We start from the raw sequence: 23,830 nt of genomic DNA, 5'->3' as shown, positions 1-23,830 counted from the left end.
CGGGCGTACGTTGGGGGAGGCACCATTCAACCCAGCACGGTGACAGAAACTGCTTATTTTCAGGGGCGCCTGGGTGGACAGTCAGCTAAGCTTCCGCCTCTTGATTCTGGCTCAGGTCATGATGGAAGGTGGTGTGATCGAGCCTCGTATCTCACACCGGGGGCCTGGAACCTGCTTGAGATTCTCTCTCTCCCTCTGCCCCACAATGTGTAAGACAAAAATACAGGTAAATGAAAAAGAAAACAAAAAGAGTTTCTTTGGCTTGGTGAGCCAATTGCAGAAGAAACTGCGGACGATTGGAGAAGACATTTGCGTCTCCTCGGGACCGTGTGCTGGTGGAGGGGACGCCCACGGCCTCTGGAGGCGAACCAGCCTCTGCACGGAGCAGAGGGCAAGCCTCCAGGACGTGGGCAAGGTTGTCCCAGAGCAGCTGCCCGGACACTTCAGAGCAAGGAGCACCTTCCCCTCCGGGGTAAGGGGCAGAGCGTCTCACAGGTCTGTTTTTAGGTGGGAAAGTGCACCCGCGGAGCCTCTTATCTTGCGGAAACCCCCTTGATGAGGACTGGGCTCCTGCAGCCGGGCCCACCGGGTCCCAGGGCAAGGCCAACGTCAAAGCAGAAAGTGGCCCTGAAGCTCCCCATGGACGCCCAGGGGTCCTCGCGGCTGGGTATCTGTGTGACTCACAGCTGACAAGATGTCTCCGGTGAACATTTTGCCGCTGCTCCCGCCCTGGGCTCTTGGAGCAGCAGGACTGGGGGTTCTTGCCCAGACCCCAGCACCGGGTGCAGAAAGGATGCCTCCATGCTGGGTCCCGGGTCCTGCTGCAGCTCCGAGGCACCAGGACCACCTGCTTCTCTCTGAGCGGCAGACCGTGACCCACGTGAGCACATGGAAGGGTGCTTCGTGGGGGTGGGGCAGCCAGGAGTCCACGACCTCCCCCTCCCCCAGGCCGAGGCCCCCCTCCCTAAGAAGCCCTCACGGTGCCCCCTTACATCTGGAATCGGGCTTCACAATGGTCCTGCCCAGACCAGACAGCCAACCTCCCACATAACGGGAGTTCTTGGTTCGGAGGTAGGCGGTGCAGACGAAGGAGGCATTGTCTTCCCCTCATGGCAGGGAAGACGGGGTAAAATTCTCCTGCTCCCTCCAAGGATGAGGCTCTGGAAACGCTCCTGAGCACCAGGGGCGGCTGCTGTGTCTGTAACCGCGTCCGTGTGAACAGGGGCTGGGGTTGCCTGAGAAGGGCTCACCTCCCGCCCCCCGGACGGAGCAAGTGAACCCACAACAGGCCACGCAGCTGGGCTACGGGGGACGCTGCCACGATCCTACTCCTTCCAGCTCCCCCGCCGCACTGGGAACACATGCCTGGCCCCCAGCACCGCCCGGTCAGAAGACAAAGAGCCTTTCCACCTCAATAAGCGCGTCGGCAATACTCACGGGCATGAATACACCAGCCCATGCATGTGAATTCATAACATTCTTAAGAAATTAAAATAAAATGCTAACGTTTATCGATGAATGAGTAGACATCGATCCGTCTCCACATTAATGTGTCCATATCATATGGTAATAATGTACTACATGTCATACAGGGTTGACCTGAGCGAGAATACAGTTTAACATAATGCAATGATATATAATGTAACAATACAATCTAATGATATACAATGTAATACATTGATAATATAGAATAATACACTGTAATGCCATGGAATGCAACATATTGTAACATAATATCAGTGCACCTGCCACCTGCATGGGCCCCCCAGAGGCCCCCATCGGCCCCTCCGTAAGGACCTGTGCGTCGTGCTGGGTAGAGGGACGAATCTGAGCTCCCGCGTGCAGGGGCTCCGTGCACAGGTGCGTCTTGCTGGGGGAGAGGCTCTACTCCGGGCTCCTGGGTGCATCTCGCTGGGTGGAGAAGGTCTATTCTGGGTCTGCCTCAGCAGGCGTCAGTACCTCCCGCCTCACCCACTTTCCCTTCCCGCTTCCCGTCTTCTGTTCCTCTCTTCCCCCAGGTGCAGACCCTGCCCTTGGAGGGGTGCCGTCTGTGCTCACGATGGAAGCTCTCCCGAACCCCACCCCGCACCCCCAATGCTTGCTTTGGTCCTGCTTTTCGACTTCTTGAAATCTGGAAGTTTTTTGTTGTCTGGCCATATGCCCGCCCAGAGGGGGACAGGCGAGGGGTTTGGGATGCTTAGAGCAAGCAGGTGGTGCAGAAGCCGGAGGAAAGAGGTCTTGCATTCACGTGGACAGATGCCTTCCTGGCTGGTTTCTGGAAGGGACCACCGTCCTCAACCCCGCCAGGATCCCCGGTCCAGGGGACCCTCAATGTGCAGTGTTGTTCCAGGTTAGGGCGGACACTAGCCTGGCCGCCGGCCGTGGGGAGGACAGGAGGGAGGGAGAAACACACCGAGAAACGGACCCAAATCCCTACTCCGATGGTGGGAGGCGACATCTGGCCCCTGCGGAGGGATCTGAGTCCGTTCCTGGTTGTGGCCACATCACACCGATCAGAGTCCTGGTCCGCAAGGAGGTCAGGGCCTTGTGACCCAGGGTGCAAACTCCTGATGTCGGCTTTGCCTCGTTAATAACCCTGGGCAGCGTCCCACTCCTGCCCACGGAGAACGCTTCTTCCCACAACACTCTCAGGTCCCCACGGACGCGGACGTTCCCCCATCCCAGCCCTGGCTTTCTCTGGCCGCTCTCCGCCGCTGGTCCTGGGCCTCTCTGCCACTCCTCTCCGTGCCCTAGACACCTGCCCAGCACATGCCGTGGGGGGCATCCTTGGGAGCTAGGTTGAGATGTCCCTGCCCAGACCTCTGCATTTTTTAAAATATACATCTATATGATTTTTTTATTTGACGAGAGAGAGAGAGACAGAGAGTGCACAAGCAGGGGGAGCAGCAGGCAGAGGGAAAAGCAAAGCAGGCTTCTCGTGGAGTAAGGAGCCTTATGGGGGACTCGATCTCAGGACGTTGGGATCCTGACCTGAGCCGAAGGCAGAGGCTTACTGGACCGAGCCTCCCAGGCGCCGCTGCAGACCGGTGCATCTTAGCTCCGTGCCCAGGACATCCGGGTGCACGCGGCCTTGGAAAGGGGTCCACTCTGGGGCTCCGCGGGGTGACGGTGGCCGTCCTCTCCTCTGCGTCTCTTCTGCGTCCTGTCAGCACACCGGTCATTGCATTTAGGTCCCCCCCCACCCACCGATCCAGGATGAGCTGCTGTCACATCCTTCATTTCCTGAGACCTACAAAGACCCTCTACCCACGTCAAGTCGACGTCAGGGATCAGAGTGGGGTCGCGCCCGCCCCAGCTCCCTTATCGCAGAATCCTGCGCCGCGAGGGAGCTGGGTTGTCACAGGTGTGAATGGGGTGACGCCAAGGGGTCAGTCCCTGTGTCTGAGTGGGGTCCTTCCAGCAGGGGCTGAGCCCAGGTCCGCGGCAGCAGGAGACAAAGCAGGAGGCCCCTTGCCCCCTTGGAGGGCTGCATTTGACCCTGGGCGGCGTCCTCCGTGGGGACCCACGGTCCTCACCAGGGTCTGTGCCCCGAGGGCACAGAGGAGAGCGTGTCCCCGGGACCCGGGATGAAGACGGCGGAGACGCCCTCCACCCGGCCCACGGCTGTGCGCGGCGTATCAGCAACGGTGCCAGGAAGTTGCCCAAGCCCGCCCTGGACGAGGAGCCGCAATCAGGGCTCTAACAAAGAGGAACACGCGAGGAGACATGACAACGGGAAAAGAGCAATTTTAAAAGAAAGGGGAGTTGTTCCAGGGAAAGTACAGGGTGGCTGACCCCGGCTTCCAGGGAAGGCACGCAGGCAGACACGGGGGACGGGACTGGACGGGGTTCTCGCCTGGGTCGCTGACCTCTCCCTCCCGGCCCCCGAGCCTCATTGGGTCTGGGTTGTAGGGGCGGAGCCCCTGGCCGTGCCCATAAAAATCCTGAGAAGGGAGCGGCAGCTTTGGTTTCTCTTTGGGGACACTTCCCGGAGCACAGCTGGGAACAGGACTCGGAGAGAGGACTCTGGGGTCCGGATCCCTCCAAGAGCTGGGTGCCTCTCCCAGGTGGGACCTTCATCGACACCCAGGTAAGACCCCCGGCCCCCGGGAGGGACAAGGGGCATTGGAGTGGGGCTCGTTCCCGGCGCGGTGCATCTGCCTTGGGCACGGCACCCGAACCCGGAGGGTTTAGGGCATGTGAAGGATGCTAGGGACGGCTCCAGGAGCCCACAGGGACCGTGAGGCCGGGCTCGCACGCCGACGGGCTGGACGGGCTGAGCGGCTGAGGACAGAATATGAGAGTGACCTTCTACCATGCTGTCCCCACTTTTTGTTTGTTTGTTTGTTTTGGGTTTTTTTTTTTTGGAAAACCGTAAGCACCCGCATGAGGCTGCCGTGCCGAGTCTTGCCGAGAAGCTCGGGTCCGAGGTGAGCACAGCGGCTGATTCCCCACGTCCAGCGAGGCCTGGCGGGGAGCTGCTGGGGGCTCGGACGGGCCATGAAGCACCCACCCCCTGGAGGTGCCTGATGTGCACAACTCGTGGTCCCTGCACAGCGGGGAAATGCATGGACGGAGCGTGGGTTAGGGGCTGCCCGGTGGCGGGGAGGGGTCGGGGAGTGAGAGGTCATGCTGATCGGGTTTCCTTTCGCTGGATGGAACGTTCTGGAGCCAGAGAGCGGTGGAGAATGCCCTAGATGGTCCCTGAGTTACGTTTTATTTTATTTTAAGATTCTATTTATTCATCTGAGAGAGGCCCAGAGCGAGTTCGATCAGGGCCGGGGGGAGCGGGAGAAGCGGGCTCTCGGCGGAGCAGGGAGCCCGATGCGGGGCTCGATCCCAGGACCCCGGGATCGTGACCTGAATCAAAAGCAGACGCCCAACCGACTGAGCCACCCAGGTGCCCCTCAGTTATGGTTTTAAAAATTAATTTTTTTAAAGATTTTATTACTTAAATTCTCAGAGAGAGACAGAGCACGAGGGGGGACTAGAGCGGAGGGAGAAGCCGGTTCCCCGCTGAGCACGGAGCGACTTTGATGGAACGTGCATTTCGTCTCCACACAGAATTAAGGAACCGATACATTATATGTTTATAAAAGATAAAATAAAATAATGCAGATGCTTGAGCGTCTCCCCAGGACCCCCTCGGGGCAGGTCCTGCCGGGACCAAGGTCTTCGAGGGGGTGCCGCCCGGCAGGACGCACACCTCGCCTCCTCCTCGGGGCCAGCTGTGGGCTCCGGCCGCATGGCGGCTCCAGACCCCCGGACATGGGCGTCCACGTTGACGCCCACCGCGTCCCACCCCTGCAGTCCCATTATCTCCTGTCCTCAGGAACTAGCGGCGAGTCCCAGTCCCAATCCCCACCGTACATTTCCCGCTCTGACCTCCGGGGTGCACGGTGTATGGTGAATACGGGTTGGGGGGACCCCCAGCAAAGCTTGAGCCTCCCGCATCCCTGTCCTCCCCGGCGTCCTGCATTAGGACGAGGACACACCTGTCCCCGGGTCCTGTCCGGGATCTGTCCATCCCCTTGTCCTGGGGAAGGCGTCTGTGTCTCGGGCGTGTTCCCCGACGCTGGCAAGAGCCACGTTCACTGTCCGATGGTGCAAAAGTGCACATCGGCTGGAAATCGCCCTTGGCCCTGTTGTCCAGACGGGAAATCCGCTTGGAGCCCCACGGCTGAACCAGGGGAGCAGGAGAGACCCCCCATGGGGTCCTCATTGTGGGGGCTCCGTGCTGGGGGCTGTGAATGCCCCGGACAAGACGGGGGAAATCTGAGGTCCCACTCCTCAGTCCCGGCTGAGATTTTCCAAGCGGGATGGTGCGAAGGGGACACGTTTTGTGGACAGTTCTGAGGGGCACAGTGCTGGCTGCAGACCACGAATGGTGTTTGTCAGTGGTGACACGGTGGGGAGGAGGGGGGCCCGTTAGGACACCGAGTTGCTGACGGTCCCGGTGGGGGAAGGAGGCTGGCCATGCCGGCGAGGGTCGTGGAGAACCAGCCTGAAGACGGGGCTTCCCGGAGACCCCGAGAAGGTCCTGGCTGGGGCGCCGGGACCATGCAGGGTTCAGTTACCGTAACTCTGCCCGTTCAGGAAATTCGATGTGTCTCGGCTTCGTCGTTTTAATTACACTTCCTTCCCACGCTTGCTCATGGCAGCGTTTCCCGGCACCGTGCGTGGCGTGTGCTTTCCTGACTTCTGCCTCCGGCTGGAGCCCAGAGCACGCTCCGACCCGAGGACACACGGGGACGCCCACACACGCACACGGACGCGGGACATGCGTAGGACACCCATGGACACGCAGACGTGCACGCGCACACTCACACCTGGGTGCCGCGGGGAACCTGTGCTCACACACACACGTGCGTGCAGAAGCACAGACGTGTGCACGAACGCACGCGCTTGCGCACACCCAGACCCTAACCCTCCTCCATCCCCCACGCTAAGCCGCTAAGCGTCCCTTCTTTCCCAGCGCGCGGCCCGACGTGGGAGCTGCCTCGCTATGGCCTTGCTGTGGCTCGCCGTGCTTCTGACGTCTGCGTCCGGCCTGCCGCAGTCGCAGGAAGGTAGGACCGAACCCCTGGTGCGTTCTGAGGCTGCGTCCGGCGTTCTGCTGTTCCCGTGACACTCGGCGTCCAGATCGTTACGGACCCAGCAGCAGCGGGGAGCGGGGATCCGGAGACCGCCCCTGTGTCCCCCACCCCGATGCTGCCCACGAGATCCTTTGGGAACCCGGTCACGGCGCAACCTCACGGCTAGGACGCGGGGTCGGGGAGGGCCGGGGAGCTGAATGTAAGGACCCATCACCTACTTGGGTTCTGAGTCATTTCTCCAGGGAGAAACTGCGTTGACCTGTACGTCCCTTTCCTGGGTAGGGTCGTGGGCAAGGTGATGGTTATGGGCTGACTTGGGTCCTCACTAAACTCCTCCCTGGAAGCCCTCGCACCCAGACCCTATAAATGAGACTGTGTTTGGAGACAGAGTTTGCTGAGATGAACCCATCCGGGTTGGCTCCTAATGCAGCAGCACTAGCGTCCTTATAGGGAGGGGACGTGTGGCCACGGATGTGAGCCTGCGGGGAAGGCCGGGGCACGGCGCGTTAACGGAGCCGGGTGCGGCCCCGAGTGCCGCGAGGAAGAGGGGCTGGTAATGTCTCTGCCGGCGCGTCTGCACGGAAGCCACTCGCCGTCAGGAATTTTCCGAGGCATCCGCGGACCCCCAAGAGGGCCCTCTGCGTGTTTTCCACGTCGGGGTCCCTTGGCACTGGGTCGTGGGGCGAAGGCCAGGCATGACGGGTCCCGCGGGAGCGCCGCAGCCGACCCACCTGGCGTTGCATCAGTCCGATGTCAGCTGCGGTGACACCCACGGGATTTCACAACCTGCTAGATGTTGATTCCTTCCTCAAACAGGGGCGGGATTCAGATGTTTTTATGGGGGAGGGACAGGGAGGTTTTGGTCTCCTGAAGGCTGCTGTTTGAGTCCGCGTGGACAGACAGAACAAAATACCGTCAAATACCGTCACCTGGGGGGCTCAGTCTATCTCTCCCAGCTGTGGAGACCAGACCTCTGAGATCCAGGGGGGCAAGGATGCTGTTCCACGAGGGGCAGGACCGCTGAGATCCAGGCAAGAAGGGCCGTGCTCCCTCCTGAGGCTCCAGGAAAAGGTCCTTCCTGCCTCCTCCAACTTCTGGGCTCCAGGCGTCCCTGGGCTCATGGCTACGTCCCTTCCATCTCTGCCTCTGTCCTCACCTGTAGCCTTTTCTGTGTCTATTCGTGTCCAAATGTCCTCTCCTAATAAAGACACCGGCCATTGTGTGTGGTTCCGGTCCACACTATTCAAGGGTGACCCCATCTCAATTAACATCTGCCGTGACCCCATTTCCAGGTCCCGTTGTGAGGTCCTGGGCGTTGGGACTCCAGCATGAATTTTGATGGGACAGTGTGGGGTTCGTGACAGGTGGGTCTGCCCCCAAATATTGATCCCGAGATCCAGGGACCTTTGGCTCCCCTAGGAGCGTTTGTGGGTGAGAAATGGAAGTACCGCCACGCATCGTGTTGAATTCCATGGATTAGGACCCAGTCATGTGGCCACACACACCCCCGTCCAGGAGACTGGGCGATGGCGGGATGTCAGGAAAGGGAAGTTGCCTCGTCCACTTCAGCCTGCCACCCCCAGGTCTGAGCACGATCTGGGCTCTTCTCCCACTCTCCGCCTTTGGTTTGCCCGTCTCGGCCGGGGACAAAGGCTGCCGCCGCCTTTGTGGTCACTTCAGGCCTGAGGGTGCTCTAGGATGGCTGAGCACAGGTTGGAAGTGAGCGGCTTTCTAGGAACAGAAGTCTCCTAGAAGGAGGCAGCTGATGCAATCCGAAATGTTCACATCTTCCCTCGTAGGGGAGACGCCCCCTAAGACTCCAGCGTTGGCCAGACTCCATTAAGAGGGGCCGTTGGTGCAGCACCCGGTGGAATAGAAGTGTTGAAACCAGACGCCTTGACTTGTTCTGGTCTCAAGGAGAAGTGGTTAGTCTTTCACCATTGAGTCTGAATTAGCGCAACGATTTTCATAGGTTTATCGGGGTAAGGAAAATCTCTTCCTTTCCCAGTTTATTAAGATTTTTTAAAAATTCCAAATGGGTGTAAGTTGGTCAGTTTCTTTTTTCCCGCTTCTGCGGAGATCATTAGTTTCCTGTTAATGGGGGTGAATTACATCGACGGTTAAAGAAAACTTGCATTCCCAGAGTAAACCTCTTGGGTCATGAGATATTACCAGGTTTATGTGTATTCCTGGATTTTGTTAACTAATATTTCCTGCAGGGATTTTGCGTCTGTGTTTATAAGGGATGTTGGCCTCGAGTTTACTTTTAATATGTTTGATTTTGATATTGGGATAACACTGGCCTCCAAAAGGGAATCAGGAAATATTTTCTGTCGCCCCTACGCCCCGCTTTCTTTTTTGAACTTTTGTGCCCATGATACTATTTCTTCCTTCAATATCGTATCATTTATATATATTATTAGTTATAAAAATAAGATATGATAAAACATGTTAACATTAGTATTTCCTAGTTCATCTTTCATATCTGCGTTCATGATATTTAATGTTGGGTTGGCAGAACTGAGTGTAGATTTGGAGGCCTAAGAATCTGTTAAGAGAGGGACGTCTGGGTGGCTCAGTCAGTTAAGCATCTGCCTTCAGCTCAGGTGCTGGGATCCACGAGTCCCGCATCGGGCTCCCTGCTCAGTGCGGAGCCTGCTTCTCCCTCTGTCTCTGCTGCTCCCCCTGCTGGAGCTCTCGCTCTCTCTCCGGCAAATAAATGAATATAATCTTTAAAAAAAGAATTTATTAGGAGGATGTCCGTAAATTATTGAACAGTACATCTAAAAGCAATGATGTACTACATGTTGGTTAATTGAATTTAAATTTAAAAAATCTATTAAGAATTACATGTTCAATGTATAAGAAATTCGCCTCAATGACTTTTTTTGTTGTTGTTATTACCATAAAGGAATACATTGTCCTTATATGGTAGAAGAAAAGAATGGCAGAAACCAAGGTGTTGATACGGTTTGGTCTTGCTTATGAAACTAAGGCTGTTGACCTTGATAAGTAATCACGATTCTGACAGCTTATCAACTCGGTGAACGTTTATTAAAGTCACATCCTGTAAGTCCTTGAAAAGGGTCACAGATAAAATCTCACCAAGTGTCCGTTGTAGCTTTACAGACGGGTGTTATTGGAAAGCGTGACTCGGTAGCACCTTGTACCTGGGCAAGTCTTGGATGAGATATGCTGAGCCCTGTGGTCTGCCGCTGGAGACCCCCTTACCCAGCAACTTGTAGCGAGAATGCGTGAGCTTTGATTCCATCTCAAAACAGAACCTGATGTACTCAGGGAACTTCTCCAGTAAGGTCAGACCTGCTCCAATAGCCTATGAGCCGTGAAAGGCCATGCATATCATTCTAATGGCCATGCCTTGTATTTTCAAAATAAAGCAAAAAAAAAAAAAAAAGCAAGTTTGATGGCCCATTGACAACCATTCCCAGAAACCCAGACCTTGAGAGACGTATGCAAGCCAGATCTGTTCTCAGCTTCTCCATCAAGGGGATGGCAGGCTAAGGAGAGGAACAGGGCGCTGTTGACGGAAGGTTTCTTCCAGCTCTCAGCAATTCCTCACGCGTGTACAATTCTGCTTCCCGAGGTCGTCGGTGAACTCGGTGGGAAGAGGAAGTCCCCACGGTGATAAGGGTTCAAGCTTCTGCAGTACTTCTAACTCTGACCTCTACCCATTTCAGATCTCTATTCACCGATTAAGAACCTAAGGATAGAGCCGGTGGAAAGGAGATTGACCTGGGACCTCCATGGAAATGTTTCTGAAATTATGTGCTTCATAAATTCAAAATTTATCACGAAGGTAAGCCATCTTCCCTGGACTTGGCATAGTCAAGGTTTTCCTGACATTCGGGGACTTAAGAGCCAGCAGAGCCCAAAGGCCAAGACAAGTTCTGGCATCACAGAAGCGGGAATTCTACTCTGGGGTTGGCTGTGGAAGGTGCGGTTAAAGACTACTGCAGACACCACAGCTCAGGGTTCACCTTCTGCACGATGTCCAAGATGGTGCCCCTGGAGAACCTTGGTGAGAACATGTCCTCAGGGATCTGGGTGAAGAGCCAAGCCCAGCTGAAAATGAGCGCTTGTTTTCCCATAATCGCCCGCCCCTCACCCAAATCCTATACTGTGTCATCTTCCGAGCTTGAGAGGTCTTGAGAACTGTGACAGATCCCATGGGTGGGCCTTGATGAGAATATAACATATTCTCAGCTCAGAGTGTCTCATGAGGAAGAGGCACCTGTCAACTTCCTTGACAATAAATTTGGTGTTTTAAGATTATTCTCGATTTAATACAGTACAGGTCACAACCTGGGCCCCCATTACAAATATTCCTCCCAGTCCTGGAGGCTGGGAGTCTGAGATCCAGGCGGGGCTGTGGCTGCTTCTCCTGAGCCCTGTCTCTTGGACGTGTGGACACTATGTTCTTTCTCTGTCTTCATGTGTTCATCCCTTGATGTGTGTCTGTGTCCTAATGTCCTCCTCCTTTTCTAAGGACCCCAGTCCTATGGGATCAGGATCCACCCTACGAACCTCATTTTACCTTAATCCCCTCTTGAAAGACCCAATGTCCAAATACAACCATTTTCTGCAGTTCTGGGGGTGAAGGTTTCACCATACGAGTTTGGGGGGACACAATCCAGTTCATGACAAGCCTACGTGGGATTTCACTGGGACTTGTCCAGTTGACTCTAAACTCTATCTGGAACATGGCAGGCTAAAAAACAACCAAGAAATGTTGATAAAGAGCACTACTGATCAGGAATTTGCCTTTCCATGATGTCTCCAAATGTACCAAGAAGCTATGATTATCCAGGGTTGGGTCGATGGAATGCGTGGATAGATTAAAGAAATGGAGCAATCCAGAAGCAGAAGCGTGCCTTGGTGGCACGTTGGGTAGGGTGGGTTTTCTACACCACTAAGGTGCTATTTCAAATCGGTGAAGAACGGTGGTTGTACTCATGGAGTCAGCACAATTTCCAAAATGCACTGAAGTTAAGTTGGATTCCTACTTCCCAACGTCCATGCCCATAAATCGCAATTAGGAGCAATCTAGAGATTTTTCTGGATCCTGAAGATGTAGAAGGAATTGCTAGAAGGTCTAGTTCAAGATATTGGATCCTGTTGTCATTCCCTCATCCACTGTTGCTTTTCCCTAAATTGAATTCATTTCCATTTTGTTCATGGTCTTTGTGGGTGTGTCCCGTTTTCCCACGTATCTATGCTACTTCAACATTATGCTCTTGGCCAAATGGATAAATATTGGGTTGGGCCATCCGCTTTGGTGTGTTTGTCCTCAGCGGAGATGGGTTCTCCTTCTCAGTGGGTGAGTCTCTCTCTCTCCTTGTTTCCATGGTCCGCCTACGAGAGGACCCCCAACCTTGGGCTTCCTGTGGTGTTCAGAGGCAGCACTCAGCACAGCAATGGTGGGTTTGGGAAAACACCCATCAACCCCACATTCTGTTGTTCTTTTAGAACTTCCTTTGAGAGGCATTTATGGAACTCGAGTTCTTCAAATGAGAGACAGTGACCAAGTTTACAAGACTCACCTGAATCACTCAAGGAAGCTTTAGATCAGCGTCCAAAAAATGCCTAAAGATGCACATTTTCCCAGATCCTTGAGATTTGTTGTGTTAACATGTATTTAACAACGAGTCTGGTTGAATCTGTTATAGACATGATTTATGAGACACATGTCTTCTTCTTTTATTAATTACAATTTCCACCAGTTGGGGATGCTGGCTGGCTCAGTGGTACAGAGTGAGAAAGTGTTGACATCAGGGTGTATGACTTTGAGCCCATGTTGGGCGTGGAGATGACTTAAAACCTTAAAAAAAAAAAAAAACAGTCTTCTCCTTATTAAACCATTTGGGGCTCCACATTGTTAACTTATTATATAATGCAGGCAAAAAAGGCAAAATTCATCATGAGCTTGATAAATATCTTCCTTTCCTTTGTGACTTTGTGACTTTTCCTTTCCTTTGTGACTTTACATTTTTATTTCCCCATTTACCTAACTTTCCGGTCCCAATTGCTTTTATCCCTCGATCCTCAGAAAAGGATTGATTTATCCCTCACGGAGTTCATAAATGGACTATTAGTGGATTTATAAGCTGATTATTTATTTATTCATACATGGAATTATTTTATGTATGGTTTCTAAAAAGGAATAAATTTCACTTTTTTCCCAGGGCAGTGTGGGGTTCACAGCAACATTGAGAGGAAGGTGTAGGGTTTTCCTGTAGGGCCCGCAGTCCCCTGCCCCTGCACACGCACGGCCTTCCCACTAGGAGCCTCCCGACCAGACGGCATAAGCCATACCACGGATGAATGTGTTTGAACACGTCATCCTCACCCAGAGTGCACAGATGACCAGACAGGTCACTCTCGGTGTGTGTATTTGGTGACTTTCGACAAACGGAGAATGGTAAATGGAGTACAAGGACACAGTCCCTGCCCGAAAAAAAAAAAAAAATGCTGTGTTTATCTGTTCCCCTCTCCCTCCTGCTCCACCAACCAGTAATTCATACACCACCTCTGGCCTGTCGATTGCCAAAACATACGTTGTTGGGGTTTTGTAGAACATTGCACGGACTCTACAGAGACTTACGGTTTTTTTGCCATTGTTATGGTTAGCGTTGTTATTCAGTCTGGGTATCATCACCGGGACACCACGTGTGTTCTCTCGACCGTGACTAAATGTTTCTTTCCCTCTCAGGCCGTCAACCACAACCGTTACTGCCAATTCCATGTCCTTCCCTCGTGTGAAGTGAAAAACTTCAGCATCTCCTTGACCAAAGGCCCGCCGTTCCTGATGGGGATTCAGTATCCTCTGCACGGTGATGGGAACGTGTTCCTCTTTGGGTTTGGTTTGCTCTCAGTCGCTGGCTGGTCGTAGGGATACAAAAACCATGACTTTTAGCTTGGGTGGACCTGCAGGGAGTAGGGGAAAAAAAAAAAAAAGCATAGGACCGTAGGACATCCCATATGGAGGAGGACGTCATTCGTAAGACTTTCTTGAGTTGATGACGTCTGCAAATGCAGAACAGATTAGTGCTTGGCAGAAAAGGAACATCTGGAGGGCTCTTGGGGGATAAGACCGCGCTGTATCCTGACATTATGGGCGTTGACATCTGTAACTATGTGTGAACCTACAAGGACCTGGAAACCCTTATGTCCCTCTTAAAGGTGACTTGTTTTTCTTCTCGTCTCCTTTGCAAACGCAGCAGGAAACCCTGAGGCGGCCGCACGGGGTCTGGACTGCCGGGTGCACGACGTGGACGTCCTGACGTGCAGCTGGGATGTGGGCAGGGAAGCCCCCCGGGACATCCAGTATCACCTGTACTGGCAGGAGCTGAGGTAGGCGTGGCTGCGGGCACCGCCGGGCTCTCCCCAGGCACCTGGGGCCGGTGGGTCATTGCTGGGGGCCCCCTCCTTGCCGCAGGACCCGCAGGGAGTACGAGTGCCCAAATTACGAAATGGATCCTCGGGGGAAACTCGTGCGGTGTCATTTCAACGACGTCTCCAGATTGCCGAAACACCTCCAGATCCTGGTGAGGGGCACAAGCCAAAGTGCCTGGATCCCCTGCTCCGACCGCACTGTCGAATTATCAGAAATTGGTGAGTACAGGTCGAGGACACGGCTCTCGGGCTGCACCCTGGGCTCTGGGATGCTGGTGTCGGAGCGCAGGGGACCCTAAGAAAATAGCCCCAAGCGTTTGGCTGAAATGACGCGCTGATTTCTCCTGGTTCTGGAGGCTGGAAGCCCGACCTCAAGCGGCGGGCAGATCGGGTTCCTGGTGAGGGTTCCTCTTCCCGGCTTGCACATGCAGACTTCTCGCTGTGACCTCACCCGGGGGGCGTGGGAGAGAACGGGCACTCCATTCTCCTCTGGTGCTGTCCGAAGCCTATCATGGGGCCCCACGTCATGACCTCGCGCCCCCGAACGCCATCCCACTGGGGGTCAGGGCGTGTGCCTTTGGGGACGACATGCGTTGAGCTCCAAGTTCACGGCAGGTAAGGAAGTAACCCGCTTGCTTCCGGAGCATTCTGGCAACACACGGGGCCCGTGGCTCCCTCACGAGTCTCGGGGAGGGGCTGAGAGTCGTGCCCGCAGCCCCCGTCAAGGCCCCGTGTTCTTACGCTAACGGGTTTCTGGAACACAGAGCCCATCGTAGCAACGCTCTGTTCCCTTCGACTGGACCCCTCCCCTCCGGAAGCCTGGGCCTGCCCCGGCGGGTCCACGGGGGATGAGGAAGCACGGGGCCGGCGATGTTTATTGAGATGTGGCGCAGAGGGGAAAAATGCAAGACCTCTTGCTTGAAAAGTGCGAGGTCTCTTCCCTTGGGACTTCCCCCTCCTGAGCTGACATGCTGTGTTTTATGGGCACTGGTTGGCCGCTGCTCCCTCAGACACGGGGCTCTCACTGGTACATCCAGGTCGTGTCTAAGGCTGCCTGCAGCTCCGTGCACGCGGCCCCCTGGACCCCTGCGTCCTCAGCCCCTGTCCCAGCAGGGGTAGGAGGACACAGCGGTCAGGACAGTGGGGTGGTGGGTGTCAGAGAGCCCAGTGGGGATGCATGGAGGGGTCAAATGGGAACCGGGGGCTCTGTGCTCCCGGTGCATGCTTCATGATCCCGTCAGGAACCCGAATTCAAAAACGCCTGCTGTGCCCCCCGAAGATCTGTCCGCGTCTTGCACCTGTGAAGGCCACCTTGTGTGGAAACAGGGTCTTGGCACTTGCTGCAGGGAGGGCCCAATCCAATGTGGTGGTTCCCTTAGAAGAAACGGAGGAGCCGCAGAGGCCGACCCCAAGACAGACGGGAAGGCCGTGGGAGCCACCCGGAGTGGGAAATGAATTCGACGGCATGACTGGCCATTTCAGCATGGCGCCGGCAGAGCAGGACCCGAGCCTGGGGCCCTGTGCAAGGACTTCCGTCCCACACAGTTCCCAATCGTCTTAATAAGTGATCCTAAACCGTGAGGCTTGGAGCCCTGGAGAGCAGTCTGAGATCCAGGCGGGGCGGAGTCATGGTCCTTCCGAGCCTCCAGGGGAGGGTCCTTCCTGCCTCTTCCCGCTTCTGGGGCTCCAAGTGCCCCTGGGCTTATTGCCGAGTCCTTCCTATGTCTGCCTGCATTTTCGCGTGGCTTGTCTTCTCTTACAAGGACACCTGTCATGGGATTTAGGGCCCCCCTGCGGTCGGAGGACATCCTCTCAGGATCCTTTACGTATGATACCTGCGAATCCCGTATTTTTAGAAAAGAGATTTTATTTATTTATTTGGCAGACAGAGACACAGCCGGGAGAGGGAACACAAGCAGGGGGAACGGGAGAGGGAGAAGCAGGCTTCCTGCAGACGTGGGGCTCCATCCCAGGACCCTGGGATCATGACCTGAGCCAAAGGCATACACTTAAGGACTGAGCCACCCAGGCGCCCCTAAAGAGCCTACATTTCAACGAGATTCCTTGTTTTAGACATTTGACAGGGAGGGACCATTTGGAGGTGACCAATCCCCGTCACTGTGGAGCTCTTTAGACCCCGGTCCTTCTTCCCAGGAGGACGGTCTCCAAGGGGAGCCTGCTGGTGGGTGTTACACTGTGACGGAACCTTTCCCATAGGCAGGCAGGACACAGGCTCTGCCCCAAGCTGGAGGGGCTGGTGGTAACCCTGTGTCCTTACCTGGGCCAGGTGGCTCCTAGCAGGCAGGTTCTGGGCTGTCTCCACGGTTGTTGCCCAGCAGGACTGACCCGCTTGCGCCTTGGGATGCCCCTGCCTTCCTGGCCTCCCTGTCCAGCCCTGCCCATGGACGCATCCTCTCAAGCAGGCTTCTTGCCCTGTCTCCTGCCCCTGAGGGGAGAAGGCCATTTGTGGGGTGCGGGTCCTGTGGCAACAGGTGGGCAGGGTCTGGGTGGCTGCAGAGAGGAGGCAGTGGGCTAGTTTTGAGGGTATTTCTCAGGATGGAACTGTAGGTGGAGGCACAGGCAGGCAGAGAGGCAGCCTGGGGGCAGGGTGACGTCCCTGAGGGGGGACGGGGAGCAGGAAGGAGCAGGGGAACAGGACGGAGGGGACCGGAAGGACTTGGAGGAGAGCTGACCCGGACAGAGCGGGGCACTGCCAGCCAGGGGTCCCGGTGGAACACAGGGGCAGACAGGTGAGGACCCAGGGCTGGGCTCCCGGCGGAGGTCCGACCTGCGTGTCTGTTCAGACGTGGTCCCACGCAAAGCTGGAGAAGCCACGGGGCCAGGGGAAGCTGAATGCCCAGAGCGAGGGCAGAGGGCAGAGCACAGCCAGGAGGGTCCCAGCACCCAGAAGGGAGGACAGGACGTCCGGGGAGGAGCTGGCTGCAGCAGGCAGGGTCTGGGGGAGGCGAGGAGGCAGGGGCAGATGTTTCCGGGCGTGCAGCTGGCCTGCCCAGAGCACTGGCGCTGGGACGGACCCTGTGCGGGGGGCGGGGAGCGGGCTGGGCACCGAGACTGGCCGGTGGGAAGGAGGGAGTCCACGGGCGCAGGACGCTTTCCTCCCTCTGCTGGAGGACGGTGGAATTAGGGCCCCGGGAAAACAGCAGGTGTCGTCCTGGGGACGTCGTTGGCACAGACCTTGCTTTCCAGGAGGATCTCGGGGTGGGCGGGGGTCTGTCACCGGATGGTGTCTGCGTAGCTAGACTGACAGACATCACAATATATCTTGTCATTCATCTGTATGGATGCGTTGCCCAGTCTCTCACCTTGGAGTGACACGTTCCTCTGCTCCTTACCACCTTACATCTCCACGAAGCCTGTTTTTTTTAAAGTATATTCTGGGAGGCGGAGGTGTTGATTGGTTTTACCCATAAAAGTTTTTGTTTTTTTTTTTTCTGTCCTAGAGATATTAAATCCACCCAATATCACTGCAACGTGTAATAAATCCTATTTGATGATGGAGTGGGAAGCGTGCAGCCACTTTAATAACAGATTTGAGTATGAACTTCAGCTACAAAAGGTAAATGCTTGTCCTTGCTGGCAATGCCAAATTCTGGAGAAACTGTACCCCCAAGGCTTTGGAGGTAGATAAAACACACACACACACACACACAAACATGAATCCAAAAAAAAAATTTTTTTACTCTTTTAAAAATAAACATCAATAAAGTAAAAAAAAAAACACTAAAGTAAATTTTAAAATAAAAACATGAACTAAACTCTACATAAAAATGAAGAATGTTAACACACACAAAACACTGAAAAAAAATGCATGATCATTTAACCTTTCATGTGTGAAAATTGTCAAGAGAAAATCTACAAACCCTAAAAAAAATATTTAGCCTTCACCACAGTAACAGTGTTGGCTGTTCGAAAGAGAAGAGGTCCAATTGAAAAGGCAGGCCACCGACCGAAGAAACCGGGTGCCCATTTGTCCGTCAAAGGACTCGTGTTTGGGCTGGATGAGAAAGGTTTGCACGTCAATAACAAGAAGACCAATAACTGTATGAAAACGTACTCGGGCCCCGTAAGCGCATGGAAAAGTGCCACCAAAATGCAAACCAGAGGGAGAGGCCACTCCGCACCCCTGACATTGGCTAACGTGACAGTCGGGCCAAACCGGAGCGTGGGGGGAGGGGAGGCTGCCACCCAGCGGATTGCAACCGTTGCTTGCGACTCCACTGGGGGCCGTTTACAATGATACCCGTGGCTCCTTCTTCTCCCCGATGTCCCTTGTGGATGAACCTTCTCCCGATGGTTAAGACCCAGGGTAAAATCGGATCTTTTTAAGGAAACACATGGCACAGGCACTTTGGGGCCGGCTTTGGTAGTATCTCGTGGAGGCAGCCAGGCCCGTGCTCTTCTGGCTCCGAGAATGATGGAAACCTAAGTCCCACCAAGGTGGGGACTCGCGTGTTCATAGCAGCTGAGTTTGGGAACGGCCCCAGAGAAGGCCCCAACAGAACATATCCACGCTGCGGAATCGGGCCCCCCGGAGAAGGTCAGCCAGACTCAAGGTCTGGCTTGGACCCCATTTATGCACAGAAGCGTAGAGCATGCAGAACGATCCCTAGTGGTGACCCGCGTGGGCCCTGAGTGTGGGCGGGGAGGAAAGCGTGGCGGAGAGGCACAAGGACTGTGCTTTCGAGGTGGGGTTTGCTCAAGCAAATGACGCCTGAATCCTTAGAAAATGAACACGTGCGGGGTGCCTGGTGGGCTCGGTCAGAGCGTGCCACTCTTAATCTCAGGGCTGGGAGTTCAAGCCCCGTGCTGGGCACAGACTAAACAAATAGACTTAAAAAAAGTAACCACACACACAAATGTAAGTCTATGAATTAAAAGAAAATGGCAAAATGTTTTGAGCTGAGATAAAGGTTATTAATTCTATCCCCCCCCCCAAAATCAGGTGTTTTTAGTTAATACCTCCTACATACACAGTTTATTTATATATGATATGGGTCATTTAGGCTCAACCACTGCTTATCTTCTACTCACTTTCTCTTATAAACCTAAAAGGGCTTGAATAAGGGCGTCTGTCGTGGGACAGCAGCAGATACCCACCGCTTTCCCCTCTTGTTTTGTAGGGCAGTGATCCCGCCTACACGGAGAAGGTGAGCGTCCCCCCACCCCCCCTGAACGGGGCACCACAAACCTGTTTCCTTACTGTCCAGCCGCTCTGCGGTGCCCGACGCTGCTCGTGGGTCCCGCTCACCCGCCCGGCCATCTCCAGGAGTGCGTGCTGAGGGGAAACAGCTCGGAGAGGACGCTCTGTCCTCCTGAGGCTTCTCCTCTGTGTGTGCGTCTCCTCTCCTGTCCCGTGTTAGGCCCCCGTCACTGGACGTAGGGCTACCCCGATCCAGGATGAGTTCATCCTGAGATCCTTCAAGTAAGCCCATCGGCAAAGACCCTACTTTCAAAGAAGGTCTAAACCACAGACCCCAGAGGTGTGGGGGATGATATATCATTCCTGGGTAGCAGAGGGAGGTCACATTCAAGAGTCTGTAGCACCCCATGCCGTGCACGACACCCACACACGCCACCATGGGCTTGTCCTCTTTGGGGGCGGCCGTGGCCTCTTTTCCTCCCAGGGCTTATTGTCTTGGACACCAAGAGCCTGGGCTGAGAAGGGTAGGGGGCTCCCGGATCCGGGCCCCTCTGAACAGGCCTCTTCCCCGATGGAGGCTGGTTGGGTTCACATTCTTGGGGGGGCTTGTAGATACCGAGTGTCCCAGGTTGAGGGCTTTAAAACACAGCTCTGTTCTCTTGGGGTCCTGGAGACCAGATGTCCAAGATAGAGATGGGGGAGGACCTCATTCCCTTTGGAGGCTGCAGGGAACATCTGTCCCAGCTTCTGGGGCTCCTTGGCGTGTGGCTGTCTCCCTCCGTCATGCACACGGTCTTCCCCACGTGTGTGTGTTCCCAAACTCCCCCTTTTCGTAAGCCCACCGCTGGTAATGGATCACAGACCCTAACCCAAGCTGCCCTCTTCTTCCCTGACTGCATCTGCTCCAACCTCGTTTCCAGAGGAGGTCCGCTTCCGAGGCGCCGCGGGGCGAGGACGCTCACACACGCGTTTGGGGGAGGGCCCACTCCACCCGCGACGGGGCCGCACCGTCTCCCCGCCAACTGGGAACAGCCTTTCCTTCTTTCTTTGTCGACCGCAGCTCCAGGAAAAGTTCTTTGAGCTGCACAATCCCAAAAACTACGTGGTGAGACTAAGGGCCAAAGGTTTCTACCGCCAAAGCTGGAGCGAGTGGAGTGCCCCGCAACGCTTCGGTGAGTGAGGCGCCCTTTTATCTGTCCTCTGTATGTGCTGCACGTGACGGGCACCACCCCTGCTCGGGGAAGCGCAGACCCCTCGCGCTCAGACGGGCTCTTCACCCCTGCTCTTGGGTGCTCTGCCACGGAAGGAGCAGGGATCCAGGGATCCAGAGAGGGCTCTGAAGACCACATCTGACCCTGCACCTTGTGCTCACCCCATGGGGGCGCAGAGAGGAAGAGAAACAAGAGCCCCAGCTCCAGCCCCCATGGCTTGTCAGTAACAACGCTGTGCGCAGGCACACGGGTTCCTTTCCTCCGACACGGTCCCTGGCGTGGCTGCTGGGCCTGATTAGAAGGATTTGCCCAAAATAAGACCCGCTGTTTCTCCCTGACCTGTTCGGAAACCAGACCCTCCTCGCAGGCTCTCCTAGAATGTCCCATTTCAGAGGTGGCACGTAGGAAGCCTTGGTCACGAGGGTCCTGGGGCTGCTGCAATAAATGACCACACGTGGCGGGGTAGGGGGCTTAAACCCACCCAAATCCATCCTGTCCCAGCTCTGAAGACCAGAGTCTGAGATCCAGGTGGGGCAGGACCACTGGGATCCAGGCGGGGCAGGGCTCCGTCCTGGGGCTGCAGGGGAGGGTCCTTCTTGCCTCTTCAACTTCTGGGGCTCCAGGCGTCCCTGGGCTTCTGGCCATGTCTCTCTCATGTCTGCCTCCATCTTCATGTGGCTTCTCCTGTGTGTCTCTGTGTCCAAATTTCTTCTCTGTACAAAGACACTAGTCATTGGGTTAGGAGCCATCCTATTCCACTGGGACCTCACGTTTACCTAATTAGTTCTGCAAAGACCCTCTGCTGTGGGCTCAAATGTCTCCCCCCACCCCAGATTCACATATTGAAGTCCTCACCCCCAGAACCTCAGAACGGGACTATATTTGGAGATGAGGTCGTTAAAGAGGGGATTCAGGTGAAGTGAGGTCATTACGGCGGTCTTGATCCCATGAGAAGAGGGGGTGAGGACACGGACAGGCACAGAAGGATGAACGTGTGGGGACCTGCGGAGAACACAGCGTCTGCATGCCCAGGGGAGGGGCCTCCTGCGGAACCGGCCTCAGCCCCGTATGGATCTCGGACTTCCAGCCTCTAGGACCGTGAAGCCACAGTATCTGCGGTTTCAGCCACCCGGTCTGTGCGACTGGGTTGTGGCAGCCCCAGCAAACCCACACTCCCCACAGGGCCCCACTGTCCCGAGGGCAGGCGGAGGTGTTTGCAGAGCAGCATGCCCGGTGCTCCCCCTACCGGCCGGCTGCAGGGGAATGCCCGCCGCCTAGGACCCCCGTCATGGGCTCCAGGTGTTGGGCGGGCCGTGGGGGCCTCCGTCTTTGGGCAGCCGCCACTGCCCCCTCCGGGACGCGCCCGAGTGCCCGCTGCCTCTCCGGGGTCCCCTGGGGCAGCGCTCGGTGCTGGGTGCCACTGCCACCCCGGGGCCTGCTGCTGTGCCCTGACCGCCCTCTTCCGCAGAGTGCGACGTCGGGGAGGACTCGCCGCGGCCCCACTGGCTGCTGGCGGCGCTGGTCTTGCTGGCCACACTGCTGGTCCTGGGGCTCGTGATCGCGCTGTGTGGAAGGTGAGTGCCACCCCCTCGCCCCCGCCGGCCTCCTCCCTGCTGCGAGCTCCTCCCTGCCCCCACCCTCCCGCCACTGCCTGTGGGACACCCCCGCGGAGCGGGCGGCTGCCTCACGTGTCTGCCGCCGGGAAAATCCAGAAGGTCCCTCCCTCTTAGCTCGAGCCCCGGGGTGCGGCCAGGCTCGCCTGCGTGTTCCCATGTGTCTCTGCTGTTCAGCCACTCACCCCTCGTGCAGATTCCCCATTTCCTGACAGCCCTGGGCGGGGGTGACTGGGAGTCGCCCTCCCCCTCCTCTTTCCCCTCCCCCTCCCCCTTTCCAGCCTCCCCACCCCTTCCAGCCAGCAACCGGCCAGCGACAGGGTCATGCTGACCTTGCCCATCTGATAGCAAGTCCTGCCCTTGGGGTGTCTCCCAAATGCCTCAGTGCAGAGCCCCGCAAGGTCCTGCCCGGAGGGGCCTTGGGGTCTGTCCCTGGGGGCTCAGGCCTCTCTCTGGTTGCACCCACGCCCCTCCCAGCGCCTTCAGGCTGAGCCGCCCTGCCCAGGGTCTCCATCTTGGGCATGGATGGGCCTTTGGCTCAGGTAGGGGACACTGTAAGCCGTGGGGAGCAGCAGGGTCCGCGGTGGGTGCCAGGAGCCTGGGGGCCGTCTCCAGTCTGGCCGGGGCCTGTGGCAGGAGCCCAGGTGGGGTGCACGGGCCCCAGCAGTAGAATCCTGCTTGCCAGGATTGCTGGGGTCTGTAGGGCTGGGCTCCGGGGCCAGCCGTGGAGACCGGCTCCCCACCCCCACCCCGACCCGGGGACTGAGCTGAGCTCGAACTCCATTCCGGCGTCCCCGAGTTCTGGATCCAGGGCCTGTGTCTCTGTCCTCCGAGGTACTCAGTGTTGCAGAAAATCTTCCCTCCCATCCCGCACATGAAAGACCCCATCACTGACAACCTTCAGAACAGCAAGTTGGTACGTCCGGGCTCTTGCTGAGGGGTGGGGCTGGGACAGGGCGGACACCGGCCCCGCCGGGGGAGCAGGATGCTCGTGTGTGGATCCGGGCGGGAGGCAGGGGAAGCTGCGGGGCGACGGTCACGCCAGGAGCTGCAGGGTCACCCCCAAGCGCTCCTGCAGGTGTGCAAGGCCTGGAGCCCCGGAGACCCAGGCGCCCAAGATGCTCAGCCTGACCCCCTTGTCGCCTGCAGGTGGCCTGGGAGGGCAGCAGAGCAAGCCGGGAAGACTGCCCAGTGGCAGAGGTGCAGGTTTTGGGGGAGACGTGACAACGGACCTGAAGCCTTCTCGACCGACCCAGACGCCCATACTGCCTGGCTGCGGTTGGGCCGAGGGACAAACGGATGGGGTGGGGGTAGGGTCCTCTCGGAGCGTGCTCCATGGAGAAGCCACCAGCAAGGAAGCAGGGCTGTGTCGGGCTCATTCAATAAATCAACGCTGTTTCCACCAGTGCTTGTACGTGGGGGTGGGGTGGGGGGTGAGGGGTTAGGAGTGGGGGATGCCTACAGCCCATCACACTGGACCCCGGGGGCCCCCCTCTGGCCTCCCAAATCAGGCCCCACCCAAGATGCTGCTAACGCGTTGACCAGACGGGTTGACCCCTGCGGCAGCCACGCCAGGTTCTTGGGAGTTGTCGATGCGTTCGTTCACACACAGGCCATCAGGCACCCCGAGATGGGGAGGCAGCATTTGGGAAACCCCAGGGCCCCTGCTGGTTCCCCACCACCATCCCTCACAGTGGGGCTGTCCACAGCGTGGATTTCCGACATGGAGCCCCAGGACAAGGACGCAGATCCAGACACGGCCTGCTGCCCTGGAGCCAGGGCCTCCCAGGAAACACCGGGCTGTGACCACCCACTCACAAAGGGACCTCTAGCCGT

General features: G+C 56.5%; 2 protein-coding genes across 8 annotated transcripts in view; one reads left to right on the top strand and one right to left on the bottom strand.

The window, feature by feature from the left end:
- The window catches only part of LOC309856071 (S-geranylgeranyl-glutathione receptor P2RY8-like), a 499,501-nt gene that overhangs the window by 398,904 nt on the left and 76,767 nt on the right, over positions 1-23,830 (bottom strand). The gene's annotated exons all lie outside the window — the stretch shown is intronic.
- Positions 3,868-23,399, top strand: LOC309856064 (interleukin-3 receptor subunit alpha-like). Of its 5 annotated transcripts, XM_082716768.1 has the most exons (13): positions 3,905-4,090; positions 4,380-4,430; positions 6,476-6,569; positions 10,295-10,413; positions 13,327-13,447; positions 13,835-13,967; positions 14,053-14,228; positions 17,471-17,586; positions 19,151-19,177; positions 20,231-20,342; positions 21,850-21,955; positions 22,829-22,910; positions 23,144-23,399. In XM_082716768.1, exons 3-13 carry the CDS (start codon positions 6,506-6,508, stop codon positions 23,216-23,218), a joined length of 1,131 nt encoding a protein of 376 aa, XP_082572894.1. In that variant the 5' UTR covers positions 3,905-4,090; positions 4,380-4,430; positions 6,476-6,505; the 3' UTR covers positions 23,219-23,399. The 5 variants fall into 5 exon arrangements, with proteins under 5 accessions (XP_082572891.1, XP_082572892.1, XP_082572894.1 ...); XM_082716765.1 differs by lacking the exon at positions 4,380-4,430 and having other exon boundaries at positions 3,868-4,090; positions 22,794-22,910; XM_082716766.1 differs by lacking the exon at positions 4,380-4,430 and having other exon boundaries at positions 3,872-4,090; positions 22,837-22,910.

The sequence above is a fragment of the Mustela nivalis genome (genome assembly GCF_964662115.1).
Source record: "Mustela nivalis genome assembly, chromosome: X".
NCBI lineage: Eukaryota > Metazoa > Chordata > Mammalia > Carnivora > Mustelidae > Mustela > Mustela nivalis.
The sequence above is the reverse complement of the archived record's forward strand: the minus strand, read 5'-3'. Positions and strand labels throughout refer to the sequence as shown.

Coding starts and splice junctions, on each gene's coding strand:
- LOC309856064 (XM_082716768.1), top strand. CDS start 6,506: ATGGCCTTGCTGTGGCTCGCCGTGCTTCTGACGTCTGCGTCCGGCCTG. Junction 10,414..13,326: donor ATTCAAAATTTATCACGAAG/GTAAGCCATCTT, acceptor TTTCCCTCTCAG/GCCGTCAACCACAACCGTTA. Junction 22,911..23,143: donor ACCTTCAGAACAGCAAGTTG/GTACGTCCGGGC, acceptor TGTCGCCTGCAG/GTGGCCTGGGAGGGCAGCAG.